This window comes from Dreissena polymorpha, chromosome 3 (assembly GCF_020536995.1).
Source record: "Dreissena polymorpha isolate Duluth1 chromosome 3, UMN_Dpol_1.0, whole genome shotgun sequence".
Classification (NCBI taxonomy): domain Eukaryota; kingdom Metazoa; phylum Mollusca; class Bivalvia; order Myida; family Dreissenidae; genus Dreissena; species Dreissena polymorpha.
This window is the reverse complement of record NC_068357.1, coordinates 143,076,661-143,096,384: the sequence shown is the minus strand read 5'-3', so window position 1 is coordinate 143,096,384 and position 19,724 is coordinate 143,076,661. Positions and strand designations below refer to the sequence as shown.

At 34.0% G+C, this 19,724-nt stretch overlaps 2 protein-coding genes across 10 annotated transcripts in view; both read left to right on the top strand.

Moving 5' to 3' along the window:
- Nucleotides 1-19,724, top strand: part of LOC127871775 (DNA annealing helicase and endonuclease ZRANB3-like) — a 238,710-nt gene that overhangs the window by 56,387 nt on the left and 162,599 nt on the right. The window lies entirely within an intron of this gene.
- LOC127871777 (putative tyrosinase-like protein tyr-3) lies at nt 321-18,407 on the top strand. 2 transcript variants are annotated; one of them, XM_052414961.1, is made up of 9 exons: nt 376-487; nt 766-819; nt 1,931-2,061; nt 8,774-8,901; nt 15,149-15,257; nt 15,613-15,713; nt 16,567-16,837; nt 17,069-17,259; nt 17,885-18,407. In XM_052414961.1, exons 2-9 carry the CDS (start codon nt 810-812, stop codon nt 18,390-18,392), a joined length of 1,449 nt encoding a protein of 482 aa, XP_052270921.1. In that variant the 5' UTR covers nt 376-487; nt 766-809; the 3' UTR covers nt 18,393-18,407. The 2 variants fall into 2 exon arrangements, with proteins under 2 accessions (XP_052270922.1, XP_052270921.1); XM_052414962.1 differs by lacking the exon at nt 766-819 and having other exon boundaries at nt 321-487.

Here is a 19,724-nt window from a genome sequence, read left to right as displayed (position 1 = left end):
GTTTAACTTACTTATAGGATAACAATTGTGTATCTTATATTGCTGCATAATCATTTGCCTAGGAGTCTAGCGAGCATGCACGTTTGGTTTCTGGTGTTAGCTATTCTATCCGCGCATCCTTTGATTCATTGCCTTTTCATTATTTTTATACCTTAAAGTAAGAGTACAGGATACTTTTATTAGGAGCAAGGGGCATATTTCATGCGAAACAACACCGTTTAAATCACTTAAACCATGTCAATGCATGCTACTCTAATAATTGATTAAACAGTTGTAAGCTTCCCTGATGAGCAGTTATCATTTACATTCATCCAATCATTACATTCATCCAATCATTCCTGTAATCCAAGATAACAACTTATCGTGTACGCCCAACATAACATATCACTAACTGCAATACATATTGCATTTGCCTTTTATATTTTGTATAAGACGGTCAAATAGTTGTATTTGAATAAATATTTTTGATAAATATATTTGCCTTCAGGTAAGTTCATTTATTGTATTTTCCAATGACTGTGTACGCAATATATCGTTATTACCATAATGCGAATTTACACCTATGGCATGTCCTTTTATATTTTGTATTGAAAGGTCGAATGGTTTAATTTTAATAAATAAAAATAAATTAGTTTTTTTTAAGTTATCACGCATCAGCAAATAAGAAGCCAAAACGATGTAAATATATGCCGACTGGGTTACGTCGAAATAAATAAATTATAAAATCATGCATGCTTTTCGTTTAACATATCAATGCATAAACAGGGTGCAGGATCACGTGACTTTATGGGGTTCACATTTGGACGTTAATGGACGCCGGTAAGTGGTGTTTTTTTCCAATAACGTTTTAGAATAATTTTTGTTAAGAATTTCAACTAGTGCATAAAATACAGTTTTATGCTGTTTATGACAATGTAATAACATTGGGATAATATTAGTTAAGAAGCCTGTGTTCTTGGCCAAAAATTACACGTGTACAGGATTCATTTTAACGGGTAGGTAGCACGCAACGTGAAATGTTGGAACCGATATCAGACGCATTGAAAGGGTTTATTCTTTAATCGAAAGATATCGGCATAAACGGCAAGAACAAGTGTATTTAATGCATTAAAGATGTATGTAAATGTATCTCAAAAACTTAAGATTTTTGCAAAATAAACTTCTTAACGGTGTGGTTACATTCTCTCCGGCCCGTGTGTAAACCCCTAAAAATTCCGTTGATCCTGCACCCTGATAAAGATCATGATCACAATCTTAGACATGAATCTTGAGAAAAAGAGATGAAAACCGGACTAGTTTTTGAAACTGATTAAGCCTATGTTTTATAAAATAGACTGCTCCGCAAAACTGAAGTATTAATCAACCTTTTATCTTCACTGAACACGCACACGGCCTATCGATGATGTCGCTCAGGAATTCACCGAGTTATTTTAGCTCTGGTAGAACCAATGTTCGATCTGCTGATAAATTGTGCGAATTCTCGCACAAGAAAACAAAAATAAAATAAATGGTTTGATAAGTAATGTTATGATGAAATAAATACTTGTAAATGGCTGCGCATGATATACGTCAGGAAAACGATATAACAAAGACACAATTCAGTACATAAGAAATAAAAATATAATAAACCAAATGAAAAGCTCTCGCTACATTTAAAAACAGAAAAAGGTTTGAACATAAACAATCTCGCTAAACCTATTCCGACATCCTCTTGGAAATGATTAGGAAATTGTACAACAAACAAGATTGATACGGCTTTTTCGCTCCAACCGATAATAAAATCTAAACATTTTAAGGATATGTGAGCTGTCATGAATACCAGGATATCAATGTTACCAACATGATTGATAATTCGACAATTATAAAAATACTAATAAGAACATTTAAGGCAGTTTTGTCATATCCTTCGTTTGGATCTTCTTTGTTTCAGCTGTGGAGAAAGGCTTTGCGATGTTTGGCAAAGGAGTAGTTTTATTGAGTGTTTGGTGTGCGGGTGTTCTTGCAGTCAAATCGACCTGGGAAAAACCGCCGGCAGTCATAGAGTGTGAAGAACGTGCAAAGGTAAAGTGCTTTGTATTTTCGTAAGTCAATGTTGCAGTTTGAAGATTTGTTACACGAAGCAGTGACAGTGTGTGTTTTGTTGTTGTGAGGTCATCACTTTCAAAATTATTGTGTGTTTTTCTTTGTTTCGAAAAAAAAATAGATATGCGAGCAAATATAAAACGTTGCACGGTAAATTGCCAAGATTTGCAAATGTGACACAAAGTTAATGAATAATCTATGTCATTTAAATGAAAAGTGTTTTCTTAAAGTAACATTTTGAAATAGTGTATAAACATGTGTTGCCGCAAATCATCAATAAGTATAATGTGTGAGTACGTGTTGGTATTCAATTGTTCATGAAGTAATACAATTTATCATTTTAGAAAAAAAAAGAAAAAATACAAGCAACACATATACAACCATGTTATAAGGGCATCATATGCTCGATGGTTATAATCATTCATGACATATTGACATTTAGCACAGTTCATATTTGTTTAATGTTTTGCAAAACACTAATGCGATTTGTTCAACATTAAACATTAAAATGGCGTAAACAAGTAGTAAAATTTAGCTAAATTCTATTGAAGGGCATTATGCCTCACTTTTTAACACAACTGCGTATGCAAATAAAATAATCTAAAATCATTCGTATTAGATTCGTATATAGTTACGAGTAGAGTATATATAGCATTACAACAAACACACTTAGTTTAATACGCCAAAGAATAAGATGCATGTTTTTCTGCGAGCTATAATGTCGAGTTTGTTGAATAAATCATATGTAAATGTAGTTTGTCAGTTAATAATTACCGGTTTATTTTCTGACTTTCGTACGGTGTGTTTGGGTGTGGGTATACGACTATCTTCGGCACAGTTAACTATACATTTTGTTTGTATAAAACACGTTTTTCATTGAAAATTATCATCAATTAAAGTTAATAAGTACATTTAATGCTACAATTGATCTTATTGATGACAAGCTGTTTACTAAGTCGGAACAATTATTATAATAGTGGTACCGAAAACATAAAACTAATAAAGTAGTATACATATTTACCTTAAGATATACTAACTTTGTTTTCAAATTCAGATAAATTGGCACACTAGTTACTTACCTCTTTACAATTATATAAAATATAAATATAAAATACCGTTTGCATTTCAAATGTAATGTGCTAGTTTGAATGATTTTATCAATTCAATTGTTAATCGGCTGTTTATCGGATTGAAAAAAAAGTTAATTTGAATGTAGCATCAGTGTTATAAATACATTATGTGGAGTTTTGTTGCTAATTTAACTTGTTTGTGAATGTACGCGTGTTTGCTCAGCTACAAATAATGACAAACTTTCGAAAAATTAACTAGGAGACCCTTTGTTAATTTCTAACGTTTCGTTTTATAAACAAATTCTAGCTTTCTGTATTTTATTAAAAATTAGTAAAATTACTAGAAAATAATATCAATGGCATTTTTTGTAATATAATAAAAAACATGTACTCTAATATCAAATCATGTATTTCCTTAAATGGTGAAAAATCCCCCTTTTTTGGATGCAATTGTGGAGTTAGGCAGGGTGAAAATCTCTCCCCTATGCTGTTTTCACTATTCTAAAATGACTTAGAAGCATTTTTAGTAAAAAGAGGTAACTCAGGAATAGATCTTCCACACACTGAAAATGAGGCAGAGCTCTTCTTGAAATGCCTAATACTATTATATGCCGATGATACAGTATTACTAGCAGAAGACCCCATTAAATTACAAAATTGCTTAAATGATTCTGTTCAATATTGTGATACTTGGAATCTGAATATAAACATAAGCAAGACTAAAGTCTTAATATTTGGAACAAGAGTTGACAGAAATTATTCCTTTAAAATTGGTGATACAGCACTAGAAATTGTTAAAAGCTATAAATATTTAGGTACCTTTTTTGCAAAGTCTGGCAGTTTCCTCACAACCAGAAAACATCTTGCACAGCAGGCTAGAAAAGCTCTTCACTTACTGTATAAACGTATTTACAATTTAAATTTACCAATTGACCTAATATTCAAACTGTTTGATAATACTATAACAACAATTTTAATATACTCTTCAGAAATTTGGGGATATGAAGATTGTACACTTGTAGAAAAAATCCACTGTGAATTCATTAGAAAAGTACTTCATCTCAGACAAAGCACACCATTGTATGTGTTGTACGCTGAATCAGGTCGGTACCCTATTGAAATCACTATTAAGAGCAGAATGATAGGATATTGGAATAGACTTATTACAGGAAAACAAAGTAAAATAGCTTTTAGGATTTACAAATATATGCTTAATCTGCCAGATTTTGAGTCAAAATGGATAAAAAAAAGTTAAATCTATACTAGTTGAGACTGGGAGAAATGATATTTGACTACATCAAAATTGTATAAGGGACACAACTGTTAAATATAAAATAAAGGATATCCTTTTAGGTCAAAATGTCCAAAGTTGGCATACATCTCTAGCTAACTCTAGTAAGGGTATAAATTACTCACTTATAAAAGACAATATGAATCTTGAAAGTTATTTGCTGAAATTAAGTAATAAAGAATCGATAAGAATGATACGATTTAGAACTGGCAATCATTACTTCCCAATAGAAACCGGTAGATGGGAAAATATTGATATTTCAGAGAGAAAATGCACACTCTGTAATCTTAATGATGTAGGAGATGAATTCCATTTGTTGCTGAAATGCCCATTCTTTGAGTCAGATAGGAAAACATATATTAAGAAACATTACTTCTGCAGACCAAATATGTTAAAATATAAAGAATTACTATTAAGTTCTTCAACTATTGTATTAAAAAGCACTTCCAAATTCATGCAAATACTAATGAATACAGTTTCTAGATAATCTAATTATTTTCAAGTACTTAAAAATTACTTCACTAATTTATAAACATTGTTATATGTCTCTTCCATGCATATAGCAGCATATTATATAAGTTGAGTTGTACACGCATAGTTAATTTTACTTCTCAATGCAAGAGAATGTCATTGTGTTGTATAACATGAGCATCTTTTCAAGTGCCTATGCACTACAATAATTCTATAGTTACAAGTAATGTAATATATTACTATAATACTATTTTTGATTTAATTTTTGCAAGAAAATGTCGCACTGTGTTATATAACATGATCATCTTTTCAAGTGCCTATGCACTACAACAATCCTATAGTCACAAGTGCTGTAATATACCTCTATGATACTATTGTTGATTTAAGTTTTGCTCCTAAACTTATGCGCATGCATAGCATGTATGTTTAACAGTGCATCCATGTTATAGTGTAAGACACATATTAAGAACTACATGTACTAATTTTTTTACCTATTGTGCATCCAGCCGCCGTTTGTTTTGTTGCAATATCGAGGTTGTAATATTGTGTACCATGTTCAATTAATTTTGTTGTACAGACATCATAACTACCTTTTCGGCAGTATCCTAGCTAGACTGCTACAAATTATCAATTACATGAGAATATTAAAATCACCCCATGTACAGCTCCAAATGTGGTGCCTCTTGTTAATCATTGAAGAATGTGCACAGATATATCCGGTAAAAATCACAAGATTATTCCACATGCTTAAAAAACCTCCAAAATTGTTAAACAAGCGTGAATCGCATATGTCAACACAACTCTCATGTCTGTTACACTAACCTGATTAACTCACGTGACCATGCTTACGTCACCCGTCAATTACTTCTCCACGCGCTTGTTATCTATAGTCTGTTTCAATATTTGAGGTTACTATACATTTAAAATGTACTACGCCCATGTAAAAGTCCAATAACTAGGTCAAAAATCAACTGGACACCCTCTTTCAAAGTAATATTTTAAATAGTCCATACATCTAAAAATATTGTATGTATTTGAACAATGCACGGCAACATATTTGCTTTAACTTAAGTTTTTTACGTATAACACATTTTAAATAAGTTATTGTTTTTAACTGCACGTGTTTAATTGGATTTCAGACTTGATGTATGAATCCCCAATATAGTCTACATCGGCTTTCGTAAAATACAATTTGTCTCTTTGACGTGCTTACTAGGTTATGACACAGGTAACCGGTATCCAACAGATCGTTTTTTTTAAATAAACGTGTTTTTTTTGCGCATACGTCCTTTTTAAAAAGAGATACTCTGCATTCATCAAACTTTAGTGAATACTTGATCGGATCATTTTCTTTCACACGATTTTTTTTTTGAAAAATGAAGTTGATGTAAATGAATATATAAAGTAACACAAAATAATTTGTGATTAGTATAGTGATTCCGGATAGAACTCAGGTGGATGCTGTGGATTTGAAAACGGGTTTAAAGGTCTCCACTTATTTGCATCCATCAGTGTCGAATTCTGTTAAAGCCCAGAAACAAGCTGGCACCTCTGTTGATGCTAATGGCAACATGGCTGTTTATAGTGATAATGTAGATATTGTCTCCATTACAATATATATATATATATATATATATATATATATATATATATATATATATATATATATATATATATATATATATATATATATATATATATATATATATATATATATATATATATATTGTGCTATGTAAGTATGGAAATACCTTGACATTATGTGATGAAGTGCAGCTGTATGCATGGGTTGCCTTTGGACTTTTGTGAACTTTAGATAGCCTTATTTATGTTTTATAATATCAATATTTATCCAAATTTGATAACATATCAGAGTGTATAACTGTCGTTTTTCATAAGAAACTTAAACAAATCAAATAGATGTGATATGCAAATTTATACTGAAATCCAGTTCGTGATAATGAACGGGGGTAGGCATACGCATAGTGTAATTTCTGGAGATAGAAAAGTTAAAACTTCTTGTTGTTAACTTATTATGTATACACTATATAATGTTAAATAAGTATGTAAAATATATGCATTTTATCCCACTACGAGTGACAAAAAGCGTAATAAAAGTTTCTTGTCACTGAACAATTTGTTGTCGTTTTTGACATTGTATCAATATGTGTGCACATATTATTGGAGATCAAAGTTACAATTCGCTTTCAGTAACACATTTTTTCATGCTGTGTCAACAAGCACAATCCACTTTAGTGTGTGTATTAAGCTTATTATCAAAATATAGGTATATCCCATCTAACTAAGCATTTTGGATATCGGGTCATATTATAGAAAACAACCAACCAAGTCAAGGGCACAAATCGCTTTCAATGACCCTTTTTTATGCATGTGTACTAGCACAGTCTACTTGAGTATGTGTATAAAGCTTATTGTCAAAGTATTGGTATATCCCATCTACATAAACTACGCATTTTGGATATCGGGTCATATTATAGAAAACACACAACCAAGTCAAGTGGTAGGTGTATCCAACCAAGTGTAAACATTGTTGTAAAAAACTAGCTACATTATATGTTATGTCCGTATGCCTTCTTACTTTTAGCATACACGCGTTAAATGCATATGAAATAATGAATACACAAATGATGATGTATATTTAATACAAAGGTTACCTAGTTAATATACATTAAGTAACATTGTCTGCTTACTCAATTCCATAATATACTTAAAATACTTTGACAATTGTTAATTAAATTTGTTATTCTGATCATCTGCGTAAGGGTGTTTGATGCAAAAATTAAATGAGATAAAAGACAATAGATAAAAGCTATTACTTGCGGTATGTTGCGAATGTGTTTTTTTCAGCTCTGCAATTATTATCTGCATCACACCCATGGATATGCATTTTCGAGTTTTATTGTACCAGTTATTTCTTATTATTATCATTATATAAAGTTTGGAAAGTCGAATGTACAAACAATAAAGACTGATTGATACACCAGGACAATGAAAAATATTTTTATGAAATGAAAAACAAACAGTGCAGAGCATGCTAAATGTAACTAGTTGATAAACAAGTGCAGACTCTAAATACAAACCTGGTGCTGAAAATGTGCCAAAATATAAAGGAACACACAAACAAAACAATCGATTTGTTATTATTCAACTTATTACCTCAACCTTTTATTTCGACATATACCAGTTTCACCTGGAACACTCCGTTTACAGCGTTGAACAACATTCAATGTTGAATCTGTAAAAGAAACGAAGCAAATAGATGTAACTTATTATAGTTTGTGTATGCTTCGATTAAAAATTGAAGCACGACTCTCTTTGTAACCGTTTTACGTTTCTAACTTTGTATATTTTGCAAATGTAACTGTAATTAATACGTTTTCTCATTAATTACAAAGTAACTACATACTTTAAAACGCTTTGTTAAAAACGTTATTTTTATATCACTTTTTGAATATGAATACAACTTAAATTAAATAAATCGTAAGGTTTATGTATAATCTGTCAATTGAAACCAAACGATAACTATCCGTCGGTAACATTTAAAATTTGCAATAATCAAATCGCGTTGAGATAAACATATAACACTTAAGTCGAAAGAAAAAATATGTAATTACGTCATTTGTAGTGTACGCGTGTGGATTTTATCGTATTGACAACTCCTTGAATAGCTTACATTTACTTTGGGTTTGTTACACGAGTAATTTGCACGTTGACCAGGTACTCTGTTTTGATTGCGAAACAAACTGTTTAAATCTGCAAAACACATAATAATCATCCTTATGGACTCCCATATTTGCTATTATATCTATCGAGTTCTCACTGCTAATTTTTATTACAGGACGAGCCTTTTTATAGCGAAAACCTGACGGAACAGTCCTGCATGCGGACGTTCTTGGTGGATCTACTCGAAACCAACAAAACGAATGACAACGACAATATTACTTTCAAGCAATTCGAACAAATGATGTCAGTATATATATTACATATATCTGTTTTTATATTTAAAAAGATGAGCTTGTGCAAGTTTTATTTTCATCATCATCATCACGGTCATCATGATTATCATCATCATCATCATCATCATCATCATCATCATCATCATCATTTTCATCATCATCATTTTCATCATCATTTTCATCATCATCATCATCATCATCATCATCATCATCATCATCATCATCATCATCATCATCATCATCATCATCATCATCATCATCATCATCACCATCACCACCATCATCACCATCATCACCATCATCATCATCATCACCATCATCATCATCATCATCATCATCATCATCATCATCATCATCATCATCATCATCATCATCATCATCATCATCATCATCATCATCAATCATCATCATCATAATCATCATCATAATTAGCATCATCATCATCATAATCAGCATCATCATCAACATAATCATCGTCATCATCACCATCATCTTATTATTATTATTCTTATTCTTCATCATCATCTTCATCATCATTACCATCACTCCATCACATAAACATCATGAACATCATCATGTTTCGTCATCTTCATCTTGTTTCTTCTTCTTGTTTATTGTTGAACTTCTGACTTTTGGTTTTGATAAAATTTAAGTCAGGTAAATATATACTTTGACCCTCCCAAAATTGCTACAAAAATTATTTTTACTGATCCTGGTAGGGTAGCACGTTCTTTATAACATATAAAGAGTTTAGCGAAATCGATCCTCCGGCAAATTGTTTTTGTTTTTCATGATGGCCGCAAAACCTAGTTATGATCAAAACTTCGTAACTATCCACTCACATTTGATGTTTTTGGTGTCTATATCCAGGTTTCGGGAACCAAGTACTCTTTAAGATCATCAGACATAGTGTAAGTTTATTATGAAACACATACATCCAAAATGGCTTCCAAACATCACCAGCGCCACAATGAGAAGGATCACATAACGTTTGACTCAAAAGTGAAGAATTTGATGTAAAACGTCATAGTTTTGGAGACAATGAACACTTTGATTGAATTGTTGATTTCACTGAGCGGTTGATTCATCATAAAATCCAAGTGATGACATTCAGCTGTCCACTATCTTCTGATACACAATCTCTATCCTCGCCGATTAACGTTGAAGGGCTATGGAAGGGATCATTCCACTGTTGCTTTAACGATAACAACGTCTGCATCCCCTGGTGACACTGGGACATAACATCCCCTTTTATTCGGAGCTGTGCTGATCAAAGCAATTATGCCTGCCTTGTTTTTGTCAAGAGAAAAGAAAGTCCTCATTTTGAAATGATCATTCTGCTAATTGTTGAAACTCTTATTCGGGTTCACAGTTTGTCCACGTCTCTGGTGTGTGATATCTTTGATAGAAGGTCCGTCTTCGTAACAATCGAAGACCACTGTTGCGTGTCCGTGCAATCTGCATAAGACTCGGCTATTGCCTTTTTTGCGTCGTCCTTTTTCCATGGTAAACGATGGGCAAAGAGTCACTATCAAGACCGCAACAATATCTGTTTCAGGATCACAGTTCATCACAGCCTCACTTGATACGTTTACAGCTTGATCTCTGATTGACTAATGATCTGCTTTACGAAGTACATTTATGTTCCTGGCTTCAAAGAGGGAAGGAGGATGGGGACTCGGTTCATACTACAATATGTCTTCAAAGAAAAGATCTCCAGATTTTGTCACCACCAGGAACCGCTGAAACGGAAGGGCAGGATAAATAGCACCGTCTTAAGCAAATTTAACAGCGGAGCTATTCTTAGATTTTGGTATCTGTCTTTCCTCTTAGGTTTATAAATAAAAAGGCGACTTCCCTATGATATTTCTCATGATCTTGTTCCCTACCTCCTGAAGCATGAACATTCACATCTGATCCACCACCATCCAATTGACAATGCTTTTCGAAGAGGATAAGCTGTTTAGGGTGAACAGGTTGTACTCTTTGTATGCATTTTCTCGAGATCAGAAGCATCTATGTTGATGCGCAACTCAGTTGAGTCTTTGTGTTGTGGACTTGTAGTATAGGCCAGTTCTGTGAAATTCTGCATAGCACTGTTGTACTCGGATGTTACAGGATGCAGAAAGGGTCGAACGGTTTTGCATTACCTTGTCGTACCACTGCCGCGACTGAGACAATCTGTGTTCTTAAGAGACCTCATCTATGTTTGCTCAATGGCAAGATCACTGCTTAGCCGAGCCCATCACTGATTGCTTCTACGAACAACGTGAAAACCATAAACAAACTTACGATAAACTTCTGGGTGCGTTTCATAAAGGCTGTTCATTGTATGAATATAGTTATAAGCAGATCGCAGGTATTTGAAGTACCCAGTATCAGCAAAGACGGAAATACAATCGGCTACTGCCTGCAAATGTATCACCCAACAACCAGTGCGACCCGCCTTGATCAAATTCCTTGCTTTTCTAACCATAAGGTGATAATTTAGCAATAATTTGCTTGTCTTTGTGTTTTAGGCAAGTTCGTGTTCCTTCTTCTCTGTGGCCGTCTCGAGTTTTATCTAAATGTCAGATAATCAAGCATCTGCGTCGTCTCACCCCTAAGAATTGAAGAGCACAACTACTCTGCCTGATCAAGCATTCACTAAATATCGGGATCTTCCTCATATGAGCTGGCTTTTTAGGCACTTGTGAATACGAAAATAAAATGGCCCCCAGAGCCGTCTGGATAGCTTTCCCTGTCATAATATGCACACTAGCATTTCCCCATAGTTTTCTCACGTATATTATAGACCGTTTCCTTCAATGATGAATCCTATGGCTCCCAGCAAGTTCATGAGTGTATGAAAACACCCAAACATTAGATCAATACTTTTCAGGGAACTTCTTTGTGGCACATCAATGATGACTTCTGCAGCCTTCCAATATAAGGGATTGTCAAACGTTAAAATGTTGGGAAGGCTGTGCTTTGCGGCGAGGTTACCGACATAGTCTAATGTTGATATAATGCACGACTTATCCCCGGAGTATACATGCTTATAGGCATTAATTTGACTGACGACTGCGTATGGTGCTGGCTTGCCTGATGCGAAATATGCATCATTCCTTGCCTATTCGGTGTTGCCTGCCTGAAGGTGAAGGAGCTTTCTCACAAAATATTGACCCTCTTGCAATACTCCAGAAATCGCGTCAGGTCCTCGAATACTACCTCAGTACAAGCATGTGTTGCCGGCCTAGCTACGCGCAAGTTGCGTAGTTGGGTTCGAACGACAAACAATCGAATAAATCGAAATGTATGTTTAATTGATCGATAAAGGTATCTGAAATAGAAACAATTAATAAATGCAATTAGGTATATAATCAAGATTATATATGTATTCATTGAAATGAAATACACATTAATAATGACTAGCGTTGCATGGCGGTGTGAATATTACTCGCAATAAGTTATTTTAATAAATAACTAATAAACACAACCGTAACCGTCAGATGTCTTAAATAACAATACAAACAATTGACCGATAAAATAAATAAACGATTCAAATAAGTTACCTGCAGGAATATAAAATGTCCTACACAAATAATATAATGTTTCAATCAAAGATTGAATGGCTGTCTGAAGCAACCTTCAGCAAACAACTGAATAAAGGAGGGAAAGTGTATGATTGGTTGTTACGTGCACGTGCTTAATTAGGTTAAAATCAACTATATGTTAACTATAAAATAACTAAGACTACAGACTTTATATCAGAGCTACATAAAACAACTCGACATGAATAACAAATAACTTACTAACGATAAATATGAATTTATACCCGGTGACACATGCCTAGTCGACCGGTACTCCTTGATATGAATGTTGTCTTATTTCGATTGTTCAGCTCTGTGGCCTGTTTTTGCTGAATCAGAAAATTCGTCCGTGATGCGGGGGTAATATATGTATTGACACCCATCCCATGAAAAGTGCATTTGCCGTCAATTGTGATAGTATTTTGACACAACACTACCGGCGGCAGGGAGAACAGACATCTCCAACAAATCTATATCACTGCCCAGGATATCAGGCTCCACAAAATCAACTACATTAGTCAATAACCTTCAAACGATTTAGATGATTGATTTGAACAGCACGTCCAACTTTTAGTGGTCCAATGACAGCTTGTGAATGAACTGCTTCAATAAAAGCATTACCAACTGCCGCAACCTTGAGCCGTGTGTCATGTCCATAGAATGACTATATGACATATAAAAGGTAATCATAGGCCTCTAAAACAAATTGGTCAGTACGTACCCAGCCAAAATACCATTTGTATTATTTAACCTTGCAACCAGAGAAAATGCAGTCTTTATGACTCTCAAAACCTCCGCTTGGTTGCCTTGTGTTTCTCTTTTATACAGAACTACAACTTTACTTTGCAGCATAACTGTTAATGTTTTATCATTTCTTTACTAATGACGACATTTTATGTATTTTAGTGCCTGCCATAGTTACACGATCATACTTCCGCTTTACGCTAGCTTCATTTATTCCCTTCACTATCTTCCGATGATTAGCACCCCAGTTATTCTTGGAAATCTCAATCTCCTCCTTGCATATTGGAGACAAATCTTGTTTGAATGTGTTTGCACTTATTATTCAATCATTTATGTCAAAATGATACATACAAAATTGTTAAATGCTCTGATTTGAAATGCTGCAGTGCTACAGAAAAGGCCTAATATAATGGCATTGTTGTGTTGACGAAACCCTAAAAAAACATACACGCATGAGGCAGTGTTTAGCACAAGCATGCCTGAAATTTTTGTTGGTGATTATTTTTATTTTGTTGTTTATGACGCTTGACCTTCAATAACGGAATACAAGGTTAAACTAGGGATAAATATTTAAAACAAAACATGAAAAACATATTTATTATAAAATTGCGAAAAAAGAATACTACGTTATAGTATTAGTTATGCACTTGCGGTCATTGTATTAGCGGTCATTTGGATGTCATGTTGGGTTTCTATGTAACATAACATGATAGGATAATTTTATTTTCTTAATGAGTTATTTGCCCGCAAAAGCCTTAGTATAGACACCAAAATAATGAAATTTGAGTGAATACTCATATCATTAATAGGCTTTGGCGGCCATCATGGTCGCCATCTTCAAAACAACAGCTTTATAATGCCCTGATGTTGGTAAATTTCTGAAATGCTATAAAAGACATTTTACACCACCAGGATAAGTTAAAATACCTTTGTAGCATTTTATTTGGGGGGGGGGGGTTAAGTGGTATTTTTTCATATATTGACCAAACTATTGATTAAGATGAAGCTTTAATGTGTCTAACATTACACATTATGACCTTATTGGGTTTCAAGAGACGAGCGGGACTGTATTATAATAAAATCTTAAACGTTTAACTCCTACAGATTTATGTGCAGTTGGTAATAGTTTTTGTTTCTTTTCATTTTGCCATGGAAACTTTCCATTTAGGGCATCTGGTTTGTGTCCAACCTGCAATTAAGTTGAAATGCATTATCATGCAGTGCTATTTAATTTGTCGACCTGGTACAGCGCTCTAAAACAAACTCGGTTTCACGTTGATTCTGTCCGAAGATGAATACTATCTTCTAAAAATAATAATCTGATGAACACAACTAAATTAAGTGTAATATTGATGGCTTTAATAATAATCGAAAGCGTAAATGGTTAGTCCAGGGTAAACGAACTCATTTGTAATTTATTTGTATTTAATGATAACACCAAGAAGAAAACTAATGATAATGAGGGTTCTTAAAATGATGTTTTTGTTATTGATGTTGATGGGGACGAAATAAAAAATGATGCCGATGATGATGATGATGATGATGATGATGATGATGATGATGATGATGATGATGATGATGATGATGATGATGATGATGATGATGATGATGATGATGATGACGACGACGACGAAGACGACGACAACGACGACGACGACGACGACGACGATGATGATGATGAATCTCTAAAATATATATATTATAATGAAACATAACGCTAAGCCATTTAAATGAAATTTAAATGGAAATATGCAACATGCGAACGTATGTTATCAAATTGAAATATTTGTTACTTGGTATTTGGGTGGACACATAAATTTAAAATGTTTAGTGAAAAACGAATTGATTTGGCCAAATATATCATTTGGAAGCAAAATATTACTGGTATTGTAGTATGCTCACTGCTTTGCTATATTAACGTTGTCGTACATGTTGACACAGGTTTGGCAAGCAACTGCCCCCAAGCGGTCCCCGAGTGCGACGCGACATACGGGTTCTCAACGAGACGGAGCTACATAAGCTGTTTGATGCTTTCGACGTTCTTTACAGGGTAAAAACGACGTAACAAAGGTGCAGAAATGGACGTTTTGATTATTGTTCCTTTATACATAAAGCATGAAATATAGAAGGAGAACACGACAACAACAACTTAAATTAGGCTTGGAGCCAGTAGAACATATGTGTAAAGTGTTTGTGTAATCGATGTTTCTTCTTTTTCATGTACGTCTTTATGGCTTTTTATGAAAATAAAACATTTGTTCAGTCGTTTAAATGCGTGGTTTCTAATTTAAAAGCGGACTTATACCATTTGCATTTTATTGTATATACCTATGTGTATGGTTACAACAGATACTTGTTTGACTGACTTGTGAAATAAGTAATATTTTATTTAATTGCGTATTCAGAATGGCACAATGGCAAGTTTTGGCCGACTCCATGGCACTAACACACACCTAAAGCACCACGGGGCCTCCTTCCTCCCTTGGCACCGTGTGTTTATAGCGGCGTAAGTATGGCCAGTGTTGTTTTTGCACCTCAATTGACATTTTAGGGATTTCCTAATAATGTTTGACATTGTTTATTTGTAACGAAATGGATGGAAAAGTAAACTATTATACACTATTTATTTATATGAAAATTTGTGTATTGCTTTATAACATTGGGAGCACAAGTAAAATGAAATCATCAAAACTCATTCTGAAGTAAACACAAGTTAATGTATATGTCTGAATTCGTTTAGTGTTGCATTTCAATATCAGTATGGAAGATACTCTCACAACGTTTTTATAATATAAAGGAACGCCGAGAGCCTGATATCATAAACGTTTCTTTAGTATTTTATTTTTTATTCATCATGTTTAATTTTCTTTTCTTTTTTTTAAATGCAAAAGAAAAACAATAAAGGTCAAACATTTGGATCAAAGAAAAAGGGTAAGTTTCGTAACTAACAGTGGCAACATTTGTAAATCATTGGTAGTCGATACAAAGAAGCATTCAGAAAGCATTTAATCGTGCTCTGTTATCTCGTAATATTTTACTTGATGTAGGGACATGCGAATCGCGACCTTCTTGAGGAAGAATATGGGATTGTTTACATACTCGCTCTTTTCACTGTTTTTCTTAATGAACATCGTGAAATATAGCTCTAAATGGTTTTATGTTATTATACTGCACGTGTGTCCTTCTGATTTTTAGCAATTTTACATATTCCCATACTTATTAAAATGCAAACAAATATATACAAATATATACGTATAGCATACCCGTTCAGATCAAGATTTATGTTTCAAGTAATAACAAATTTGTTTTTCGGTAATCGGTAAAAGCTTACCTTATTTTCCACTTCCGGTCTAATTCAGGTTTGAGGAGAAGCTCAGAGAGGTCGACCCCGATGTGTCTCTGCCATATTGGGACTATTCGATGGACTACTACATGCCAAAACCGTCTATGTCAATCGTCTGGAGCAAGTGCTTCTTCGGCAACGGTGTCGGCACCGTTCTCAAGGGTCCATTCCAGTCCATTTACGGCGGCTTTAACACACCGGTGAGCCGCGACATCGCAGCTTCAGAGTGTCATGGTCTGATCAGTAAGGAGGACATTGACGAACTCATGACGTTTTGCAATTTTGCGGTAGGTTTGATTCCATATGAAAAAACGAATTACAATCGTTTGAGAAAATATATGGTATATAGCAATAAATAAGTTGAAATTAAATAAGACAAAACATTTGAATAATAACAAACTATTTTATTCTCATCTTCTTCCGTTCATCAAAAGCGGAAACGCCCCGATCTGCTACCACATCAACCTGACCTTGGTTATTGCTAATTTGCGTCTAGTTTTGTAATTTGTCTGATTTAGGATATAACGATAGGAAAAACTCTGTACAAAAATGCGTCGCACAACCTAGAAAAACTACACGATGATGTACACGACTGGGTTGGCGGTGATATGGGCTATCTGGGATCGGCGGCCTACGACCCCATATTCTACATGCACCACGCCTTCATCGACTACATCTGGGAGAAGTTCAGAAGCCGACAGGCCGATGAGTGAGTATTTGTATACGATAAAATAAATACAGGATTATAATTGATTGCCACTATGTACAGTTTATTATATTTATTGATGTTTACTTTGAAACGAGACTTAATTACACCACTCTTTAGATATAGAAAACTTGACACAACAACATATTTGGATGATGACAGAAAGAGAAAAATATATGTCTACGTTGAATTACAGAAACCGCGCTTCCTATGATTTTCAATTTACAATTTCATACGTGCATGTAATATGTTTTTTTTCTAAACTCACTTTGGAAACCATTTGTTAAAAGATTAACATTTTCGTAAGATGGACATTTAAAATTAATTAAAGTAGTTCATTAATTGAACGACTTAGTTTGCATTAAACATAGACTTATGGTTATAGTTTAAAAGTTCAACGCTAAAATCGTTGTTTACACACTTGGTTTAAATTGTGAAATGCTTAAAAATTGCTTTCACAGTATGCTTCTTCATTTATCAGGGATTAACAGCGTGCAGTAATGAGGTGGTGGATTAGCAAGTTTGTCTGATACACCAGTAATCAAACATACACGCGTTAGGGCTAACAGTAATAACTGTTTATCTCAGATACGTAAAAACACTTAGATCGTATATTTCCGCTGCGTAGGTGCAATGTGGACATCGAGAAAGACTACCGGGAACCGGGTGACTACTCTGTCGACCCCAATGGACAACAAGGCCCAAATGACACAATGCACGGGTTTGAGTATCTTAAAAACATCGACGGGCTATGGAAAAACTGGACCACCGCCTTTTACAGCTACGAAGACGCGCCGGAGTGTCCAAAATGCGGCAATTCGAAGTACCTCTACTGCAACAAGAGTATCAACCCGAACCGTCCAAATGGCGTCTGCGTGCCAAAGACGCTTGACTTGTGCGTCAATCCGAAGAATTGGACATATGTAAGGGACGCACTGTATAATCAGACGCAAAATCACGGCGCCAAATTGTTGATGGGCCCTGCGCGGCTTCAAGGGTACGGTCGAACGAGATTCAATACAGAGCAAGAGGGGCTCGTACTTCTTAAACAGGAGATTGCAAAAGGTAAGTTTGGCGATTTTCAATTTTTTATTCTTAACTTTGTTCAAGGAATGTCTGGTCTCCTCACTGAATAATTAATACTTTTAACTTGCTGATAATAATACAATACGTTATCAATATCCACATCTGAGTCTTAAATGGATTCCTTACTATCTCATTATATGAATCAACTGTGTTTTTAAAAACACACGAATCACACACTTAGTGCATTAGTGCTTATGATGAAACTTACAGAATAATCCAAAATATTGTTAAAATCTGTATTCTTTAGTATCGGAAACACGCACTTTACGATGTTTTATCATTTGGTGTCACAAATCGACAGACAATGCATTTCATGTGCTTACTAAGCTGAAAAAATATTTTCTAACTAAAATAACTAAAATAACCGAAAGCTCTTAGATATGCCTCTTTGAGATAAATTATAGATAATTTGTTTTTGATCCCCAATATTGGATATTAATTGTTTCTTTTTTCTGTTTGCATATGTATTTTTAATTGAGATCGTTTTATGTCCGTGTTTGGTTTGTGATTATTTCGGGTGTAAGTATGATGTTCGATTATCCATTTAACTGGACTAAACCTTACACACTGAGCATGGACAGTTCCGAGGCGATGATCCCAGTTTTAAACATTGTTCGCAAATAGCTGTTTATCTGTTATACAAGGAGTAAATATAAAAATAATGTCTCTTCTGATAGAGTTTCTGGAGTGTTATCGTTTGCTTCTACAATAAATATTACACATGTTTAATGTGTGTTGCGTGTACGTAGTACAACGTATCCCCTTACATATCGCTAATGCTGTCATATTTTAATATTCAGAGGCGTTAATCAGTAGGGCTAACGTATGTTCTGAGGATGAAACATATTTACAATCTGTCTTACACCTAGCTTGTTTGAAAAAAAAATGGAGATACATCGCCAACTTGATAGTTAAATATCATTTAATTGTTGTTGTTATTATTATTATTATTATTATTATTATTATTATTATTATTATTATTATTATTATTATTAGTATTATTATAATAATTATTATTTGTATTTGTTACAATATAACTGCGTCTTCCTTGCGTCTTTGTTTTAATGTTTACTCGATGTATGTTCATCATGTATTCTTGCGAGTGAATGTCAAATGTATCACTTCTATTAAAATGTTCATGTGGCTATCTTCTTGTTGCTGGACTATTATCATTTCTATACGTAGTAATGCTAGAAATAAATAAGCACAAGGCAGCAGCTCACATGAAGTAAGCCGAATGCCGAATGCATATAGACGAATGCATTTGTAATACTGAATTCATATAAGACGGGGAACCTGAGTTGTCGGTAGTTTTCGTTGGAAGTTAACATTATGTGTCGTATAATTCATCTACTAGAAAAATTACTTTATCGCGTCGATTC

Excerpts from the sequence above, each read along its gene's own strand:
- LOC127871777 (XM_052414961.1), top strand. Across the intron at positions 2,062-8,773 it reads AGTGTGAAGAACGTGCAAAG|GACGAGCCTTTTTATAGCGA; the intron begins GTAAAGTGCTTT and ends TTTTTATTACAG. Across the intron at positions 17,260-17,884 it reads AGAAGCCGACAGGCCGATGA|GTGCAATGTGGACATCGAGA; the intron begins GTGAGTATTTGT and ends TCCGCTGCGTAG.